The 21,752-nt window shown below is 32.8% G+C and overlaps 2 protein-coding genes across 2 annotated transcripts; one reads left to right on the top strand and one right to left on the bottom strand.

The window, feature by feature from the left end:
- Positions 1-7,867: 7,867 nt before the first annotated feature.
- On the top strand, positions 7,868-11,849 carry LOC112032223 (beta-amylase 3, chloroplastic). The gene is made up of 4 exons (XM_024064993.2): positions 7,868-8,465; positions 8,723-8,933; positions 9,949-10,059; positions 10,687-11,849. The coding sequence occupies exons 1-4, from the start codon at positions 7,939-7,941 to the stop codon at positions 11,476-11,478; spliced, it is 1,641 nt and encodes a 546-aa protein (XP_023920761.2). The 5' UTR covers positions 7,868-7,938; the 3' UTR covers positions 11,479-11,849.
- Positions 11,850-13,407: 1,558 nt separating this feature from the next.
- Positions 13,408-15,188, bottom strand: LOC111988240 (uncharacterized). Its single transcript, XM_024020032.2, has 3 exons — positions 15,023-15,188; positions 14,840-14,951; positions 13,408-13,807 (listed from the first exon to the last, which is right to left on the bottom strand). Exons 1-2 carry the CDS (start codon positions 15,088-15,090, stop codon positions 14,843-14,845), a joined length of 177 nt encoding a protein of 58 aa, XP_023875800.1. The 5' UTR covers positions 15,091-15,188; the 3' UTR covers positions 13,408-13,807; positions 14,840-14,842.
- Positions 15,189-21,752: the final 6,564 nt, after the last annotated feature.

The following is a 21,752-nucleotide window of genomic DNA, read 5'->3' as shown; positions in this document are numbered from 1 at the left end:
TAACTTGTGTAATAAATATTGCTCTATCCTTATTAATTGAACATTTGTGCCATTGATGTGTATCTCATGTAGCTTAAACAGGACGTCATCTCTGAATTATTGTTTCTTTTTTTCATTATTCTTATTTGAATCGCTCTTTTATGCTGGACCTTTTTGGAGGTATTTTGGGAAAATAATATTATTTTATTAATAATTATTAAAAATAGTGCCACGAGAAATATATTTTGGGGAGTAATATCTCCGTAAAGTTGTAAGTATTGAAATCATTTTTTTAAAAACATGATTTCATCTAAATTTTGAATTTTGGTAATGTAGCAGGAGAGAAAAAAAAAATACTTTTGAAAACATTTTTTTTTATAGTCCAAAAATTATTTTGGAGAATAGCCTATCCATAAACATTGAAATCATATTTTGAAAACACAATTTCATCTTAAACTTTGGTGATGTGGCGGGAGTTGTCCACCTAAAACACAATCTCATGTGTAGAGTTGCCTCCTTTCTTTTTTCTTTATATAATATAATATATATATATATATGGGCTAGGTTTCTCTATATATATATATATATATATATATATATATATATCCCTTCTTTTGGGTTTCACACAAAGGCCTGTGCCATTTTAACTTTAGGCAGTGTTTCTATCTTAAAGGGGAGAGTTTCGCAAAAATTCCCTTTTGGAGGAAAAGGTTTTGCAGGGTAGTTAAGTAGTTTTGCTGAGTCGTATAGGACCACTGCTTTTGGTAGCAGCAATTTAAGATACAAGAAATCAGTACTGTTTGGACGGAGTATCTTTTGAATGAGAATTTTAGGTACCGGTCTCTCTGCGCTAGATATTAGTACGTGTTACTTACTAGGCCAACATCCTCTAACCTAACAACTTTGTCTTTTTGGTACGCGGCTAAGTGCGATATATGAAGCTAGTAGTAGTCATTGCCCTGCGTTCACACAAACATAATCGACTGAATGAGTTCTGCTATTGTACACAGCCTGTCTACATTTGGATCGGTTACTTTTTCTTAAGGACTTTTAGAGGTTTATATCGTACTATCAATTTAATTTACATTATAAATACTTAAAATGTTTTTTTTTTTTTTTTTGAGAAAGCTTAAAATGCATATTTAATGTACGCTTTTTGCAAATGTGTACAACATAATACACATTTTGTGTGTCTACAATGTAAGTTTACATAGCTAGTACAATATAAACTAAGAATTTTCCTTTTGTTAATTTATTAGTTTATTTATTTACGTAGAGTTTTCTAATGATTCTCTTTTTTCTTTTCTTTTTTTCTTAAGTATATATAATTGTATTTTTGTCAATTTCAATAAATAGCTTTTCATCAAAGAGCTAATCCAAAGATACATAATCGAGCTCACTTGGTTAAGGAATTTAAGTGATAGTCCAATAATAATAGCATTTTATGTGGTATACTCTAAGTCTGTATTTCAAACTTCACTTCTTTCTTCCTCCTAATTTACCTATCAAAAGAAATAACCTTACTTGACTCAGGATGCTTATCCTACGAGATGGCTTATCAATACAGATTTAGTACGTAGATAACAAGTATGTTAATGGTGATGAAATGTGCACTCTACGTACCTTTAATAAAATAATCTATTCTTAACATGTGACATGCACATCCAAACTAGTCTGGATGTGCACGTGATGAAATGTGCACCCTACGTACCTTTAATGAAATAATCAATCCCTAACATGTGATGTGCACATCTAGACTAGTCTGGATGTGCACGTCACATGTTAAGAATAACTCTCTCTCTCTCTCTCTCAAAACTGGCTGGATGCGTAGCTTGGATACAAAGAAGAGGCATGTGACCATGTTTAGGAAGGGCATGCAGCAGTGAGGTGTTTTTTGTGGGTTTGAAATGAATACGTTTCAAACAATATTATTAACCTCAGACGATGGATTGGGAAGCAGCTTGCACAATTTGTTGGGACCTTAATTTTGGTTGCAAGAGGACAATATTAACAACTTGCATGTGTTCAAGTGCGCGTGTGAAAACTGTACGTAGTGCAGGCAAATGAACACTATTTCTTGCCACGTCCAAAATTCAATTGCATAATTAGTCAGCATCATCTAAGTTTCTTCATGACCGTTAACTTCTCACCAAGAGACAGAGAGACTAATATATTTACCAAGAAAGTTGCAACTTGCTCTCACATCTTCGCATTTCAATTCAAATTTGTATCTGTGTACGCGTGTGAGAAAGCGAGAGAGAGACAAAGACAGATGAATAAAAGGTGATCCCACTCACCCAATTTTTCATGCGCGTTAGAAATTAGAGTTTTACAATTAATGAAAGGCAGAGAGTGACCTCTATTCCATTTTTTAATGTTACTTACTGTGTAAATTATCCCACTTGTTTATCGTTTATGGGTTCAAACGTTACCATGATGGAGAAAGAGAAGCTGCCCTTGTTTGTTCCAGCAAATATTGAGCCCAACACTTTGCTTATGAGCAAAGTTTGCACATGACGGTGTACATTGATTCATAGCACAGTTATAGAGATATGATTGGCCATGACTTTTTACTGTGGAAGAGAAAAACAAGAAAAATAAAAAATAAAAAAAGAAATAAAAACGTATGGACGAGAATGAATTGAATGAAAGGAAAAATAATATAAAAAATTTAATTGAGAAATACTACCACAATATTTTCACAATAAATTTTAAATAATAGATTGTTATTAGTTAATATTAGTGAGTAAAAAAATAATTTCAGCGATAAGTTCAAATTAGAACTAGTAACAACTTTTCACATAAGATTTTCATATGATTCTTGTGAAAGTATTGTGAAAAATATTATGAATATAGCACTTTTCATTGAAAAATATAATTGTTGGAAATGAATATAGGAAGAATAAATGATGATAAAAAAAAGAATAAAGATGAATGAAGAAATAATATTTAAATGAGATAGAGAATGAAATAAATAATATGTGGGAAAATGTATTTGAAAAAATGAATAAATAAAATAAAAATTATTGTTTATTTTTTTAACTGTAAAAAAAATTTGAAGAATAGGCTGAAAATTCTCTCATAAATCTCTCGAGAAAGAAAAAATTAAAGAGATAAGGATTCTCCACAAAAATTGCAACGGTAGGTCATCAGTAAGCCCAATGAAACTTCCTATGAAGATCAAACTGTCGACGTCAAGCGGCAAAAGATTCGGAATTATCTTTTTCTTTTCTGTATTACTTAGGAGTTAGGTCCCACTTACTATTCCATCGAACTTTTTGCTTTCAACGTGCTCAGCTATGAGTATGTATTTAACCGACACCCCACACAATGATAGTCTAGATTCTTGATTTGTATCTTCTTTCTTCCATCAAATTTGAAGTGATTTGTGTGTATGAATGCGACTTTAAGGAAGCTAGATTGGCCTTAATCAGCAATAGTTTATTAATGAAAGTGTTAGAATAAAATCCAAACGGACTCTAGGTCCATTATAATTTACTTGTATATTGCACTTTTATTACTTATACAATACTCGTATTTTTCTATATAAAACCAGTCTCTTGTACAGTTTTTCACACAACTAGATATAGACTTTTAGTCTTTACATGTTAGTACCTACGTGCTCTTGAGAAAAAGGATCTCGTCTCCATTTCCTTTGATGTGCTATTGTTAATGTAGACACCTCTTTCTCTACCCTAAAAGAAAAAACCTAACACTTACCCTTAAATGCAGAAATAGAATGTCTCCCCAAAAAAAAAAGGTATAGACAAGAGAAGGACATTTAAACTAGGGATGGCAATGAAGCGGGTTTCCTATTCCCTACCTCCACTCCACTCCCTCTTTGGGGTAGGATTTTTTTTTTTTTTTTTTCCATCCTGTTCTAGCAAATACCCAGGGACGGACCCACTATGGGGGCAGGGGGGCCATTGCCTCCCACCCCCCTTCTTTCAAATTAGTTATTTTATTTGCATGCCCATATTTCAAAGTTTATAGTTAGCCCCCCTTAAATTTTTGAATTGGTCTAAATAGCCCAAAAGAAACTAATCACTTAATCCTTTCTTTGGACCTATAGCCCCTCCATAGTCCAAATAGAACACAACAAAAAATTCACAAATCACCAATATCATAATTCAATAATTTATAACCAAAAAAATCTCATAGAAAAAAAAATCCCTTACAAGAGTGACAATAATTTATATAACTTTTTAATTAATTTATAAATTATAGGAAAGTCAATTACAATATTTAAATTTTTTTCAAAAGATAAAATGCAAAATTCTTTTAGAAGCCAATATTGATGATGTAGCATTGCCAACTCTTAATATTAATATCCCAATTTTTTAAAATCCCCTAATAAAGTTTTGAAAACTTTAGTGTGATTTTTAGTTGCATCCAAAAGTATGAGTTTATCATATTGGTGAGTTGGTCAACGTGATAAAATCAACATATTAATTTCAATTATCCAAAATTTGGAGATCCGAAGTCCTCTTCTTTTTTTATTCTTCTTCGAAAATGTTAGAATATCATATTGTAACTTTCAACTTTTTTTGTTCATATTATTTCCTTCTTGACTTAAATATTTATGGTAATAAAGTGCAATTGTTTTGTCTACCATGATTTTTTTTTAATAAACCATGTTACTTGAAATTTTTTTGGTTCATGCTTTGGCCCCCCATAGGTTCAAATCCTAGTTCCATCCCTGCAGATACCCATGAGTACCCATCCTGCCGCACTTAAGTTTTCTATATACATAATTTAATAAAATTTTATTTAGAATACATTAAATTAAAACTCATAAAACATTTTAAAAAAAAATTATAACATTATAAAACCTCCTCAAATCATAACAATACAACAATTCAAATATTAAGAAACACAAAAACAATTCATACATAACGATACAACAACTAAAAAATATAAACAATTTAAATCTTAAAACATAAAAAAAATAAATTCAATAATACAAAATCAAAAAAATCATAAATTTAAAGTTTAAAAACAATATTTTTTAATCATTTAAAAAAAAAAAAAAAAAAAAAACAGGGCATGTGCAGGGCTGGTATGGGGGAAATTGTCAACATGTTAAACTCCATCCCTACCTCATTATTTATACGAGACGGCTAAAACTCATCCATTAAGGACAAGTAAGACAGGTACTCGCAGGAACCGATTTAAATTGCCATCCTTATTTAAACTGCTTTGTGGTTGATTCCATGAACTTTGTTTCGCATACATTGCCATGTGACAAACCTTCCGCTTATCACTATGTAGTTAGGCAACGGCTCTAAGCATGGCACAAGTAAAATTGTAATAAAATTTCATAAACATAATATTTTATTATCTATGATGTCCATTCTAAGATTACTTTAATCTTTCATATCTAAAAATCAAATTAAAAATCAAATTATATTTAATTTGAGATTTAGAATAAAAAAAAGTAAATTAAGTTATATGAAAATAAGCATCCTGACAGCTAGCCTTTAAAAATTAGAGGCATCCTCCAATTTTGCTCTTGACCTATTTACAAATTAAAAAGCAAAAAAGACTTTGCCATGATTCATGTCCCATCAATCGTGTATTTAAACAATCATGTGCTTCAAAATAAGTGATGTGAAGAGAAATGTAGACATCTAAACGCATGAGTTTTGAGTTTTGACCTGTCAGCGAGGGCTATATGCGGAATTGGCCAAGAGATAACCATTCTAATGGAGCCTATCAAGCCAATGTTGGCAAAAAGTGCATTGTAAGCTAGTGGGGAAGTAAAGACCAAGAAAGCGTGTAGATTGAAATTTGAATAGTTCATTGCAGAGATACTACTAGAAAATCCAAAATAGAAAAAAAGAAAAAGAAAATAATAATAATGCAAAGACTTCATTACAACCACATGCTTTTCTCAATTGAAGAGAGCCTCCCTATCTTTCTTATCCTAACTAAGCAAAACCAAAACCAAGAATTTTTTTGAAAATAGTATCATTTTTATCATCCACAAAAGCATTGAGTAGGACGGGACATAAAACAAAAAGAAAAAAAGAGAAGCTAGCCTATTTTGTAGAATTTAGCCACAACGCGGCAAAACAAACCACCCATTACTTATCAGACCGACATTAATGGTTGAAATTTTGATAATATTTAGTTGATAATATTTTCTTTTCTTTTCTTTTCTTTTTTTCTTTTTTCACTAACAATGGTCCATAATTTCTTTCTATCACTTGTTTGGGGGATAATATTTAAAGAGTCTAAATCTTCTGTCCCATTTTTACTGCCCCACTCTATACTCCATCAATAAATACTTGTCACGTATTCACCTAATTAATTAAATACTATCATTATAGACTTATAAAAAAAAAAGACCTTAAATATGAGTCCAAATCTTCTGTCTCATCAATTGTGCTCCACTTCATGCTCCACCAATAAAATTTGGACATCTAGCCTCTCTCATTAAATAAGATATCTCATTAAATGAAACAACTAATCTCTCTCATTAAAGTCAAAGATATCTCATTTAATGAAAGAGGTTAGATGTCCAAATTTTATTAGTGGAGCACAATTGATAAAACAGAAGATTTGGACTTCTTTTTGGGGTGGGGGGGTGTTCTTGACTCCAAGTAAAATCTTGGGACAACACTTAATGCAAAATATTAAGCTCAAAGATTTGAAGTTTTAAACCTTAGTATTAAATTCTCAAATATTTTATTCTTCTTCTATGTTAGACTCCTACTCATACATGAATAGTAAAACTCTCAGCCGAATATGATACATAAAGCAACATAGAATATTTTACATAACAGAATTAATTATTATCTAGAATTAATAATATAAGGGGGCTTCAAGAGAAACCTGAGTGTTACATATAGATATTATTTGCAACTCTAAAGATTTTAATCATTCAAAAACATGCTTTAAGGGCCACTCCCGCCCACTTTAAACAAGTGGATAGTTAAACCAGTGAGATATTATTTGCAGCAGTGAATTCAAAATGTCAAGGGGTTTGCATCACTTCAAGATATTTCATGTTCTCTGAATATTATGTCGGTCTAACCGTGTAAGGACTAATGCTTTATTTGTCTAGTACTGCTAGACAAATATGGTAACCAATAATACGGACCATACGGTTGAGATAGCATCTCATAATAATGATAAATTCTTAAGCCCCATTCTAAATTGAAATGAAGATTAAAGATGAGGGAATGGAAATGAAAATCATAATATTGCATAAGAAATAGGTTCTTCCCGTGTTAAAAATACTTAGTATAAAAAATAAAAAATAAAAAATAAAAAATAAAAAAGAAAAAGAAAAAGAAAGGGTTCCTTCAATAGCCAATTTTGTAATTTTTCTTCTCTTTGGCTTGTTCTTTACAAGAAGGAAACTTGGGGAAATAACAAAGCAATTAACGATGAAACTTCTAAGCAAAATCCTCTAAAAGAACTATTTTAAAAAATAGAAATAAATCCTATAAATTAATTTTCATTTTGATAAGAACGAGTGTAGTAATAACCACGTATTATGAAAATGACTTTAATTGAATAGGGTACCTGACTAAATTTGATTTTTTTTTTTTTTTTTTTTGCACTTTTTCCCTTTCAAACTAGAGCCCACCAACACTGTCTCCTTCAGAAGTCTAGTCATGAGTTTCCTTTTATTATAAATATACACGCATCCACCTTCAATTCATTCATTCCCACATCTCTCTTTTCCTTCTTTCAGTCCTCAAAAAACCAAGAAGAAAAAATATGACTCTAACATTACGTTCTTCAACTTCTTTTATTACTCTTAGTTTTGATTTTTTTTTTTTTTGCACTTTTTCCCTTTCAAACTAGAGCCCACCAACACAGTCTCCTTCAGAAGTCTAGTCATGAGTTTCCTTTTATTATAAATATACACGCATCCACCTTCAATTCATTCATTCCCACATCTCTCTTTTCCTTCTTTCAGTCCTCAAAAAACCAAGAAGAAAAAATATGACTCTAACATTACGTTCTTCAACTTCTTTTATTACTCTTAGAGACACCAAGTGCCTGAAAACTCCTGTGAAGTGCTGTGGCACAATTTGCTTTGCACAAATTAAGCCATCAAGGGGTATCCGAGTGAAGAATTCAATGACGCAAGAAGCACAGGTATTGAGCACAGAAGGGTGCAGAAATGAGAAGCGAGAGAAGCTTCATGCACTCTCTGGTGTTCATCATAATAATAATAAAGATGATTCAAGGGTGCCTGTGTTTGTGATGCTACCACTTGACACAGTAACACATGGAGGGCACTTGAACAAGCCACGAGCAATGAATGCTAGTTTGATGGCCTTGAAAAGTGCAGGAGTTGAAGGAGTTATGGTCGATGCTTGGTGGGGTTTGGTGGAGAAAGATGGACCTCTCAAGTACAACTGGGAAGGCTATGCTGAGCTTGTGCAGATGGTTCAAAGGCATGGCTTGAAGCTTCAAGTTGTTATGTCTTTTCATCAGTGTGGAGGAAATGTTGGAGACTCTTGCAGGTATATATTTTTCCCACTTCAATTGATTTTCATATTATTTGGATTCCATATTTCATGCAATACAATTTCATATCTCGAATTCCTCACTTGTATAGTCCAATAAATTTGTGTTAGCTAGTCTGGTTGAATCTTACATTTTCAATACCAAAGTTGGGTTACTTCCCAATTTACATGTAATGGGTTTTGGTTTAATTAATCATTACTTCTTCGAGACCTAGTTAAAAATTTTAACATCCACTTTTTTCTTGAATTCTCAGTATTCCATTGCCCCCATGGGTGCTGGAAGAAATCAGTGGGAACCCTGACCTTGTGTACACAGACAGATCAGGAAGGAGGAATCCCGAGTACATATCCTTGGGTTGTGATTCACTGCCTGTTCTAGGAGGAAGAACACCTGTTCAGGTCTACTCCGACTACATGAGGAGCTTCCGCGACAGATTTAGTGAATACTTGGGCGAGGTTATTGTGGTAAGCATCCATCTACAAACATATAAACACATGTTGCCTGTACTAATATTATTGTGGAAATAGTGAATTAGACAGTTCAAGGGAAGGGAAAATATTGACATATTTGTGAAATTGTTCCACCAGAACATACCAAATAAGAACCTCTACCTTTCTTTTTACTCATTTAGTACACGTTAAAGCAAAATCAATTTACCCAAAAAATAAAAATAAAAATTGGAAAAAGGTTTCCAGATTTTCACTGACATCATACTGAGCACATAAATATCTCCCAATCACACACACACGACTGTTACAACTGAAAAGTACTCCCAATAAAATAAGAATAAAGTTTAGCTTATAATATTTTGAAAATTTAATTGTTGAATTGCGTGTTTTACACTCTTATAATATACTTGTCAAATTTTGTGTCAATCGAATATTATTTATTATATAATCTATAAATTTATATTTTATACATAATTTTAAGGCTACTTGTAATATAATCTAACGAAGAATTTGTCAAAATTATTAAAATATTGAGTAAGCTTATAATCTAAGCCACTTGTAACTATGGCCATATAAATCGGGAAACTTATAATTTAACAGTGAACGCTGTTACAAATAAGTCTTTTCTGTGGTCTTGACTCTTAGCAGGATCTGTTTACCAAAAGCCTCAATTCTTTTCCCATTAAAGTGATACTTAAAAAATAAACAAACAAACAAACATATATAAATAATTCTTGTAACTCAATCATACTTAGAAAAAGATTTAGTTCATAGGATAAGAATGGAGCACACCTGAACAGTACATACCACAGGAGGGGAAAAAAAGAATCAGAAAGAAGTACAAAGCAACTAATTAAACTTCTCTGCATTTAATCATTCACAAAATTAAGCTCTGACCCATCCAGATGGTGGACTACCAACATGTATAATTAAAACACCATATAATTTTTGCTTAATCATAGTCCTATTTTCCAACTGTGCAAGTAAAGAAATTATTCCTTCAGAACTTAAATTGAAGTTCTTTTTGCAGGAAATCCAAGTGGGATTGGGTCCTTGTGGAGAGCTCAGATATCCATCTTATCCAGAAAGCAATGGAACTTGGAGGTTTCCTGGAATTGGTGAATTCCAAAGCTATGACAAGGTAGTTGTTGCAAACTTAGACTAATTAAAAACTAAAATTAAAATTAAAGGTAGAACATAAAAACACCCCCAAAATTTTAGAACTAAGGCTTTGTTATTATTGTTGGTGGTGGTGGACCTAAATGGCCCATATATTAAATAGCCATGATTCATCTCTTTGTGATCACCAACTACTAACATATTACTCAAAGGAGAGTTTAGCTATAAACTTAGTTGTGGCCATTAACTACAACTCCTACTAAAAATTTTAGCATTTTTACCTATTTTAAAAACCTAACCATTAAATTACCTGTCTTAAAAAGCATGTCAAAGCTATTCAATTCATAAACTTATTTTTTATACATAATTTTAGACTATAAAAATTTAAAATTTAAAATTTTTTATTGATCACATAGCTATTGATTTTTTATCTTCTAAAAGGTTTGCAAACATAAAAGATATATGAAGAAAATATAATCTAATAGTAGATTTGTCAAAATCCATATAAAAAATATATTGAATGAAATATATTGAGTGAAGCGGTAGTTTGTAGCAAAACTTTGTTCTCAGTCAAAACATCAACATATCTAAGAGAATAGAGAATTTGGGATTATATCTATTTTCTCAAACAAGCTTCTATGTCATACAGTATATGAGAGCTTCTCTGGCAGCAACAGCAGAGTCAGTCGGGAAGAAAGACTGGGGAATAAGTGGACCCCATGATGCAGGCCAATACAATCAATTTCCTGAAGATACTGGATTTTTCCGCAGGGAAGGAACATGGAGCACTGAGTATGGGAAATTCTTCCTAGAGTGGTATTCTGGAAAGCTAATACAACACGGTGATAGAATCCTTGCTGCCGCAGAAGGATTGTTTCAGGGAACTGGCGCAAAACTTTCTGGGAAAGTAGCTGGAATTCACTGGCATTATAGAACAAGGTCCCATGCAGCTGAATTAACCGCGGGGTACTACAACACTAGACATCATGATGGTTATCTTCCAATAGCACGAATGCTAGCCAAACATAGAGTTATACTTAACTTCACTTGCATGGAAATGAAAGATGGAGAACAGCCTCAACATGCAAATTGTTCACCAGAAGGGCTGGTTCGGCAAGTAAAGATGGCAACAAGAGATGCTGGAATAGAACTTGCTGGGGAGAATGCTCTGGAGAGATATGATGGAAGTGCATATGGACAAGTTTTGACAACAAGTAGGTCAGATTCTGGAAATGGATTGAGTGCATTTACGTATTTAAGAATGAATAAGAGGTTGTTTGAAGAGGAGAATTGGCGGCAGCTTGTTCAGTTTGTAAAAAGCATGTCAGATGGTGGTCGAAACTCAAAGCTTGCTGAGTCCGACTCCCGTGGGACTAACATTTACGTTGGATTCATCAAAGAAAAGAATGTGAAGAATATTAAAGAGCTTGCTCTTGTTTAAAAAGTATATGTTGCATGTTTATTTGTAACAATACAGAGTGTTTATAATGTAGAGAAAAAGGGAAAAATAAGGGGGAAATCATGATATATAGGCACTGTAACTATAGTCTCATATGCTTAAATTTAAGATTGTTAAACAAGAATAGCACCTCTGTATCTGTATCTCCACTGTCATGAATAGAGAATTAAATTTTTATTAGCTAATTTCTCCAAATCCAGTGTATCACATCTGGAATTTCTGAATTTTTTCACCAAGGGGTTTTAGTATGAACCTTGGAGCAGAAGTTATGTGTTACGGAGTATCCTATTGAATAAATTGTTTCTTTAAATTCTGAGCGCTTAATTTAAAGGCAAACAGAATCTTGCATCAAATTTCTTATTTCCTAATGTATGGTTATTAGGTGATATATGCATACATTATAAGGTACTTAGTCCACTGCATCTAGTTTCAATCATCAGAGAGTTCTAATCTGATGGGGAAAAGAGGTGAGAGGGGCAGGTCCCCATCTCCCACATGCTTTCCCCAATCCAAAGCTCCCCCCTCTCCCCTCTCTAATGTATATCTCACCTCCCAAATCACCCCCTTCCCTTTTTTTAGTTTGAGATGAGCAATATCAGATGCCCACCTCTGTTAAATTCTGAGGAATCAGCGAGTACTAGATATGAATAAGAGAACAACAAAAGAATTACATCTTTCACACATAATATGAAACCACAGCTGCCCTTCATGAACCCTGTATACTTCTCATAGTCTATTCATAGCCTAAAAGTAAGTTGAGAAATATGTACTTTACCTATGGGTACTTTTAAGAAGTATTGTAAAAGAAGATTTTCAAAATCTGTGGTCAAGGCCAATGAGCTCTATCTCAACTGACACCTCTTCCCTTTATAAGTGCTATGTGCAAGGTGAGGTCGTGGATTCATGACCCATTGGATGTGTGTGTAACGTATCCAAAAAAAAAAAAAACAATAATCCATGTGCATAGACAAAAAATAATGTGATGGAAACCCTTGTGCCAAACATAAAAATAATGTGACGAAGAAGGTTGTTGGCAGCTTAAATAGCATATCACTCTTAAGATATATTAACATATTTCTAAAGAAGACTCTTTTTCTTATTAAAATTTGCGTATGAGCTTAGACACTTGTAAGACACCCAAATAGTGTAAGTAAAAGCACAGGGCACAGTTAAGCGAGCATCTGATTGAAGTGAAGCGCACATTTAAAAATAATAATTTTATAAAAAAAATATTAATGGGCAATACATCAATCAAATTATCATATAAATTGAAATGAAACATTTTCTATAATTCATATATCATTTAAATAAGCCCTACTGTCGCAATTTTAACACAAATTGCAAGTCAAGTCATTTTTTATTTCTAGGATCGCTAGATATGAGTACTTCCATGTAATATCCTTTCTTAAATCTCCAGTAGCCATAATGCCCTATGACTAATTACTAATATTAGTTAATAATTTAACCACTTAATGACTAAATCTAGAAGAATTAGTCAATATAAGTCTAAGATTGCTAAATTAACTAAACAATTACCACAATATTCAAAAGGAAAAAAAAAAAAAAAAAAAAAATTTTTTTTTTTTTTTTTTTTTTTTTTTAAGTGCAAAAAACACGCTTTGAGCTTTTTGAAAAAGTGCAAAAAAGCGCGCCTAAAGCGTGCTTCTTTGAAGGCTCCTCTCTTTAGAGCCTCTTTTTACAGGCAAAAAGCGCTAGAGCCACAGGGTTTTGCGCTTAAGCGCGCTTTTACCAACACTGCACCCAAAGACCATTAACCTACTCAATAGTTTAACCAATGACCATATGGATAGAAAAGCAACACAATTAAGCCATTTTCCCCAATATGATTGTAAACATTTATCATAAATTCAATGTTAAGCCATAAAGTAAAAAAAATTAAAAATTATACAATTAAATTTAAAGAGAACTTTAAATTAACTCAACGTTGGGCCATGGTCTCTACAATCAACAACAATTAGGTAATTGGTGAAAAAGCATAGGCATGTATTGTTTCTAACATTTCTTAGGGGAGGAAAATCACTCATTAAAATAGTTACTAAATCTTGCCAGTAGAAGATGTGCACCCACAAAGTGAGGTTAACACATCAAGGTTTTAGAATTATCATCTACGGTAAAATGCAACCCTCAAGGATAACATAAGCAAACATTAACATACACTTCTAAGGATCGCTCAGGGATTGTTTACACCAAATGTCTGAATACCTAAAACAATTGACGGTTGACTAAATCCCGCTTTAAGTTTGAAATTCCTTCTTTCCATCCTCTTGATGCTGGAACATTCACCAAGCACCTGAATATGCCAAGAGTCAAACAGCTCTTAAGAGGTTTGAATAAAAATGATTAATGATAATTGGAATCAACAAACCATGCAACAAACTTCTTGTGGACCTCAATGCTTTCAAGATAGGTGCATAAAGAAAAATGATGCATTACAGGACTATCAGAATAAATAAAAAATACACTATTGTAATTAGATGCGAGAGGAATATTAAAGCAAGGTAAGAATTTCCATAGAGTACACATAACTGATAATTCATCACCCTTAGGTGGTTACAATAAATTAATCTGTCTTAACTACAAAAATATAAATCTTATCTTAAAATTTGTGTTCAAGACATAAGTAAACATCCAGACTTTCAAGTTTCAACCATTAGATCCTTTCAAAGCATCTTGATTTGTAATTTATCAAAGATCCTAACCTCAAAACTCTATGATCCTACATAAATCTTGAGATGCCAGTATAGCATGACTACGTCGCCACCAACATTGCCACAACCACAAACAAACTCTCAACTAAAGAGAAATTTCATTCTTAAAAGTTTTGCTCCCAAGAAAAACAACACCCTTCTCATTAAACTTAGGACCTTCCTGTTATTTTTAAGGAAGTTGAAACACATCCTTTTGGGATAGCATCAAACTAAACAAACAAAAATGTGATGAACAAAGTAGCAAAGCATGAATTTCTGCAATGGGTCAATGTCAACAGTTATATTACAAGCTGCTAAACTCAAAATAAAACCTATTCAATGAATTACGCAAATCGCTAATTAATACTTTTGAAATGTGATGGCTGATTTACAATCACATTTGTTTTCATAACATTACTTTCACATCTCACAAAAAACCCATCCTGCCTAAATATAGCTCTCATGCATTATGAAAATCAAGAATAACCATTATAATGTTTACTTGTAAAACACAACCAGAGAAAAGCAATCAATCACTATATATTTTTCTTTTCTTTTCTTTTCTTTTGTGAAACTAATTAGCTGATGTTTTTATCACATTCAAACCCAAAAGAGAGAAGGAATTACTTAGTTACCAATTAAGACTGAGGAGGCGAAGAAGCTGAATCGGAATTTCCACGGCGAAGACTTTCAATCAATTCGCCAAGCTCTTTGCGAGAGGATTCTCGGCCGAACATGAAACCGTACCTGAGAGAGAGAGTGAGAGAGAGAGAGAGTGAGTGAGAGATTTGGGAAGAAAGTAAGGGATTTGAAAATACCAGAAGGAAATGGCAGAGAAGGCGCCGGCGGTGGCGATTGTCTGAATCAGAGTGAAGCTCTTCTCCATTTCTTTTTCACTTTACAATTCGGACTTTACCAAACAAAACACTAAAATGACAATGAGAGAGCAGAGAGGTTGCTGGTATATGTGGTTTTCCAAGGGTTTTACAGGGGATTTTTAAGAAAACAACTACAAAACTCAAACAATATTATTAGTTAGGCAACGTTTTAAACATATTATATTTCTAATAATTCGACTTCAGAGGAGTCGATTTTACTGTTTATATCACCTATTCCTCGCGCCACGTAGCTCAATAAATCGACTTCAGTGAAGTTAATTTGTCTGTGTAGAAATCGACTCCATTGGAGTCGTTTTCTATACATAGAAACCGACTTGTCGAATTGTTAGAAATGCAATATGTTTGAAACGTTGCCTAACTAATAATATTGTTTGGATTTTGAAGTTATTTTCTAAAAAAACCCGGTTTTACAGTCCTAAGTTCTAATCTAACAACAAGAGCAACAAGATTTCCAAAATTTTGTCAAAGTGAAGATTGGGAAATTTTTTTTTTTTTTTTCTCAAAATTGCTATCAGTATCAGCACTCAGCAGCAAGTCCATCAACTTTGTACCCAAGAATTATCTTACAAAATGTTTTCACACAAAAAAAAAAATATATATATATATTGCAAGTCCATCAACTTTGTACCCAAGAATTATCTTACAAAATGTTTTCACACAAAAAAAAAAATATATATATATATATATATATATAAACAAAATATTTCAATAACGATTTATACGGTATATCGTTTCGGATTTGTTTCGGATTTTATATAATAATAATAATGTCTAACCTAACACGGTAATCCTTAACTAGCAGTGATGATAATCATTCTTATTTATAATGTTGAAAATGATGATCACGATGAATTATATGATCTCGTCGTTACTTGATAACAATAAGTTAGTGACGTATTATATTAAATATAGTGATAAACAATCAAGTAGAGATTCTGTACAAATTGGCAATATATGATTAATGGATTGTTTGATAGCTAATGAAATGAAATGTCACCAAATGTTTAGAATGAAATTATATGCTGTCCTTCAATTGTGTAATGTTTTATAACAAATATATGGGCTTCGACGCACAAAGCATGTTAGGTTTGAAGAGTCAATAGGTATATATTAAATATTTGTTTGATGATACTTGGACAAGGAGGATATAACAAATTTTTTTTCTTTTTCTTTTTTTTTTGTTGACGGAACGGAGCATGTAACATATTGGTTCAAGAAATATTCCAACATTCAGGTGAAACTATATATATATATATATATATAGACATTTTCATAAAGTTTTGAAATGCCTTGACATAATATCAATAGATATCCCCAAGCCTTCTAACCTTACATTTTGTATTATTCAAAGACATACAAAAAAATCCATTGTATATATCACATTTTTAAGTATTCATTTCATACATTATAATTTGCTTCTAATATTTGTTAGGATTATTTCCTAAGTAACTGAAATTTATATTATATTTTAGGATTGTATTGGTGACATTGATGGTACACATATCCAAGTTATTTTTGAAGAGGACAAGAAAACTTCATATTATATATAATAGAAATGGCGTGTCCTCTTTCAATGTAATGGCAGTATGTGATTTTGATTTACTTTTCACATTTGTTATGGTTGGATCAGGAATGTGCAACACATGATACACGCATTTTCTTAAATACTATTTATCGATAATTTGTCAACTTTCCAAAACCACCACCAGATATATAATATTTTATATATATGTATGTATGAAGGATATTATTTATGCACATCTTATATGTTATTTATTTCTTTTACTAGGAAAATATTGTTTAGTTGATACTGGATACTCCTAAAGGAAATGATGTTTCTACCTTATAAGAGGTAGAGGTATCATTTTTCAGATTTTCAACGAGCTGGTCAAGGAAATCACCTAGAAGAGAGATTAACTATGTTCACTCATCACTTTTTTTTTTTAAGAAAACTTTCACTCATCACTTAGAAGTGTGATTGAGTAAACCTTCGGAATGTGGAAGAATAGATGGAAATGTTGAATCTAATGTCATCTTATGACATTAGGGACAAAAGAAACATTATAGTTGCTATTTGTGTTTTGCATAGTTCTATTAGAAAACATGATAGGGAGGATGAGGGATTTAACTTGGATAGCATGACTTGGACAAACCAAGAAGCAATAGTAGTGAAGAAGATAGTAGCAGTTAGGAAAATGTTGAGAATATACAAGTTGAATAGCTGATATTTGTTCATGACAAGATAACTCAATCCATTTATGGGTTGTAAACAATATTCTCATTATTTCTATTTTGGACAAATTTTAATGTTTTGAATAATAACTTTTTTTTATTATTATAATGGATTGTCTAGTATTAATATTGTTGGTAATGAACATTGTGCGTACCCAAAGTAGGGCTACTGTGCTTAACCTCAACTTGGGCTCATAATCTATTTATTTTTTGGGCTTTTGGGTTTCCTACTATGGGTGGTCCTATACTCGGCAGACCTGAATACACTCCTGTTTACACAAACCCTTCTCACCAACTCGCAGAGTTATTCCCTTTCTCCCGCAGAGTGACTACTCTTTTCTCTCAATGTTCTCTCCCCAGCCTTGCCAACTAACCCCCTTTCCTCCTTCTCTTCTCCTATTTATAGGCTAAAATAAGTGGAGGTGTTATCATTGCTCCTCCTTACTAGTGCAATTGAGGGTCCAATTTCATCATCTCAAAGTGGATGCCTCATCGAAATAGTAATAGTGGCATTGGAACTAATCCCACCTCCAAGAGCCAGCTTGGCAGCGATGTTATCGAAGGCACTACCAGGCAGCCGAGTACAGGGTGTCCTTGAACAATATTGTGCCCGACCAAGGTAAAGATGATCGGAAAGGTTTGATTGGGTTATCCATACTAGCGTGGCCTTGTTTCAGCTCCAGGACCCAAAATGGGCCTAGAGGTGTCCAGATCAAGGTCGTAGGTCAACAATGAGGGTAGGGTGACGTATTGGGCCATCTTGCCTAGTCCCAAGGCCCAATGGGCCTGGGGCCCTGGCCCGTACAAACATTTTAGTATAATTGTTTTCTTGATCATTTTAATATCTTTCTCTTGATATATATATATATATATATATATTAATTTGAGAAACTTCTCTCCATGAATTTCAACAATGACAACATCATTGATGTTATTATTATTTTTTTATGAACATTATTGTTATTATTATTAATGCAATTGTTAACCTTGATTACATATTTTCAATAATAATTAAAAAAAAAAAACACCAATTACAGAAAAAATTACAAAATGACTTTTTTTTTTTGGTTAATACAAGATAACCTTAACAAAATAGTTATGTCCATTTTTGGAATTTATACCCAAAACAACCATTTTAAAAATAGTTTATCCAAACACTTAATGTGACTTAGACATAGAAAACGCATATTTTCATATTTTTACCAAACGCTTATCTATGGTTGTTAAAATGCACATTTTAAAACAACTTATCCAAACAAGCCCATAATATAGTTAGCTTTCTAATAATAATATTATCGAAAAAATTAACCTCACCTTAAGTACATCAAGAGAGAGAGAAAGAGTAACAATTTGGCTTGGGTGGATAACAAGAAGATGAGTGGGAGGAAAGAGGCAACTAGTGAGAAAGAAAAATCATTAGCTAGGTTTCTTAACATCAACTCGCCAATGCTTCCACTCACTACTAGTCAATAACTCATTGCCATTGTTTTTTTGGATGTAAGTATGATGCTAGTCCAATATGTATTTACCGACCAATATCCAACATTTTTCTTCGTTACAACCAAAACAGCCCAATATGGACTAATATTTGGAGTGGCGTGAAACAAACCGTATTTTTGTACTAGTCTAGGTATGATATGGCAAATACTGGTCATATCGATTGGTACAATATGAAATTGACTCTCTTGATCAATAGGAGTTCATGGGATTTTTTTTTTTTTTTTGGTAAATTATTACTTGTATAAGTTTAAAGATCCAATAGAAAATGGTTTTTTTTTTTTTTTTTGGCTCAATGTAAAAATGGTGTTGATTATCTTAATCTATAAATATACTAGAATCTATTTATTTATAAATATATCATAAGAGCATCCCCATCCAATCGTGTAAAACCTCTTAAACTCTAAGATAGAATCATATTCATCAAATTACACAAAAACACCCTTTACACCCAATCATGCATCTCTCTTCAAAATTTACAAAAATTGTAGCTCTTCTAAACATTTGAAAATCCTCTCTCTCTCTCTCTCTCTCTCTCTCTCTCTCTCTCTCTCTCTCTCTCTCTCTCTCTCTCTCATGTTGGAAGGCCATTGATCATCGGTGATTTGATCTTGCCTTGATTGGGTTAAGTCATGACAACATTGGGTTAGATCATGGCGACATTGAAGTGAATGACCACAATATCGATTGCTTGTTTTTATACTATAAAACTTCACCCATTAGTTTAGGAGGAGTTAGAATTAACTCCCCCCCCCCCCCTCCCCCCCACCCCTCTAAAAAAGAAGAAGTTAGGCATACTAAAAAATACGTTCATGTAGCCTAGACGGATTAAACGTGCCGCCTATTAGTCCAGCTAGTACTATGATGCCACATAGTCAACATAAAATCTGGTATCTTATGCATCAATTGTATGGAGAGCCTCTCTTATTAACACGTGACTCACATGTTAGTGAGAGAGGTGCTCCATATGCCCGATGTATATGATAATGTTTCAAAACATGGGTATTTTCTTTAATTTTAAATGCAGCTAGTCAAATGATATATCTAAGTGTTATATAGTGTCAAGATTTTTTTTTTTTTTTTGGGGATAGAGAGTAAGCACTAAAATTGGATAATTTTATATTTTCAAAGATTTGATTGCTAATAAACTATGGAAATAAAATTAGAAAATTAGTTAAGCGCTAGAGAGCAAATTTGTTTTTTTTTTAATTATATATTTAATAAAATAATAGATTAATAGGGTGATTTGTGACCTTTTTTTTTTTTGAAATAAAAGTCAGAGTTTTTATATTAATTGGCCAAAAAACCATCATGTTAAATTATAATCCTCTTTTCAATTTACAAGTTTAAATAAGAATTAAGGATAAACAAAACCAACCACCGACCTTTGTTCAGTTGGTTAGAGTATAGGATAACAAACACTATTAAACAGTTATCCTGGGGTCGGGTTCGAATCCGGCAGGTTGGGTTTTTTAACTTTTTTTTTCCCTTTACTTTTAATTTGGGCTAAGGTAATAGACCTTAAGTGAGACACAATTTTATTGGATTTTGAGGTTTTGGGCCTCCTGCTTATTTGGGGAGGTTTTGGGCCTCATACCGCGTCTTGAAGCTCTGCACAAAATTTATTGGGGATTTTGAGGTTTAGGGGATTCTGCTTCTTGTTACTTGTAGGCTTTTAAATATACATGGTTCATAATCTGGAGTTGCCTACGACCCAATGGCATTGGCCCATCATGTATGAACATCAATTCTTCATTTATTAAGCTTACTTCCATGCATGAAGTGTGAAGGAACAGTAACAAGAGTGCACAACTGCACATAGTCTAATTAAGCCTCCTCAACGGACAAACAGTTCATGACCTCACAATCCTCTCATTTTCTCCCTATTCATATATTGCTAGGAAGCAAGAAAGTTCACTTTCTAGCTCTTACTTGCTGATATTTTTTGATGCAGTTAATCAAACGGCCAGACCTTGAATCCACAGATACTTGCAAGTTGCAATGAAGATGAAAAATAATATGGAGTGAGCTATCAGATGTTAGAAGGTGCTTTTTCTGATGCTTAAGTTAGCAAAGGTAATTGATATGTTCTGGTTTTTTGGAGTAATGGTTAAGATTTTTTCTGTGCATACCTTAGATATTGTAGGGGGTGTCTCGTCTAACAGTAAATCACCTACAAGGCTACAATCACACATTCTTCTAAACACCTACAACCACACATTCTTCTGAACACCTACGACCACTCATTTCTCTATAAAAGGAAGAAAGACCGTTTGGAAAAGGGTCTCTCTCTCTCTCAATCCAAATCTCTTCACTTGTCCTACTCTCTTTCACTCTCTAAATGTTCTCTCATGTTGTCTCACTAACTTAGCCATTAGAGTCTCCACAATCAACCCCAAGGTTGGTCATGGAGGATATAAGTTTCTCTTTGGTATTTCAAGTTCACAAGTCCCCGGTCACAACTTGGTCTAAGAAGGAACTTACTGTCGTCTAGTATGATGCCAATCCTTATTCATGTAGGACTTTGGTAGTGTCTAGCTTCAACAGAGCTTCCTTCAATTAATAAATTTATTATAGAAAAATCAATTCTAATTTAGACCCAGATACCAATGCGACTCTTATATAGTCTTTGGAATCAAATTTCATTTTTTGATGCAATTAAGATTCAAACCAGGGAAAAATTCTTGATGACAAGGTAAAGTCAATCCCGCAATTCTTGAGATTGGCTAGTAAATTTTTTAAAAAGTGCCTAGTTTGATAACTCATTTTTGCCAAAAGCACGTCCACTTAGAATGCATTGGAATATAATTGCCCTTTCCTCAATGGTATAAACTATAGATTCCATAAACTTTATAAACCATGTCTCTTTTAACAAGAGGAGAAGCTGCCCGGGGCAGGGGGATTGTATTCAGCTTACCAG

The sequence above is a fragment of the Quercus suber genome, unplaced genomic scaffold, assembly GCF_002906115.3.
Source record: "Quercus suber isolate HL8 unplaced genomic scaffold, Cork oak 2.0 scaffold_492, whole genome shotgun sequence".
In the NCBI taxonomy this organism is placed as follows: Eukaryota; Viridiplantae; Streptophyta; class Magnoliopsida; order Fagales; family Fagaceae; genus Quercus; species Quercus suber.
This window is presented reverse-complemented; position numbering and strand designations above follow the sequence as displayed.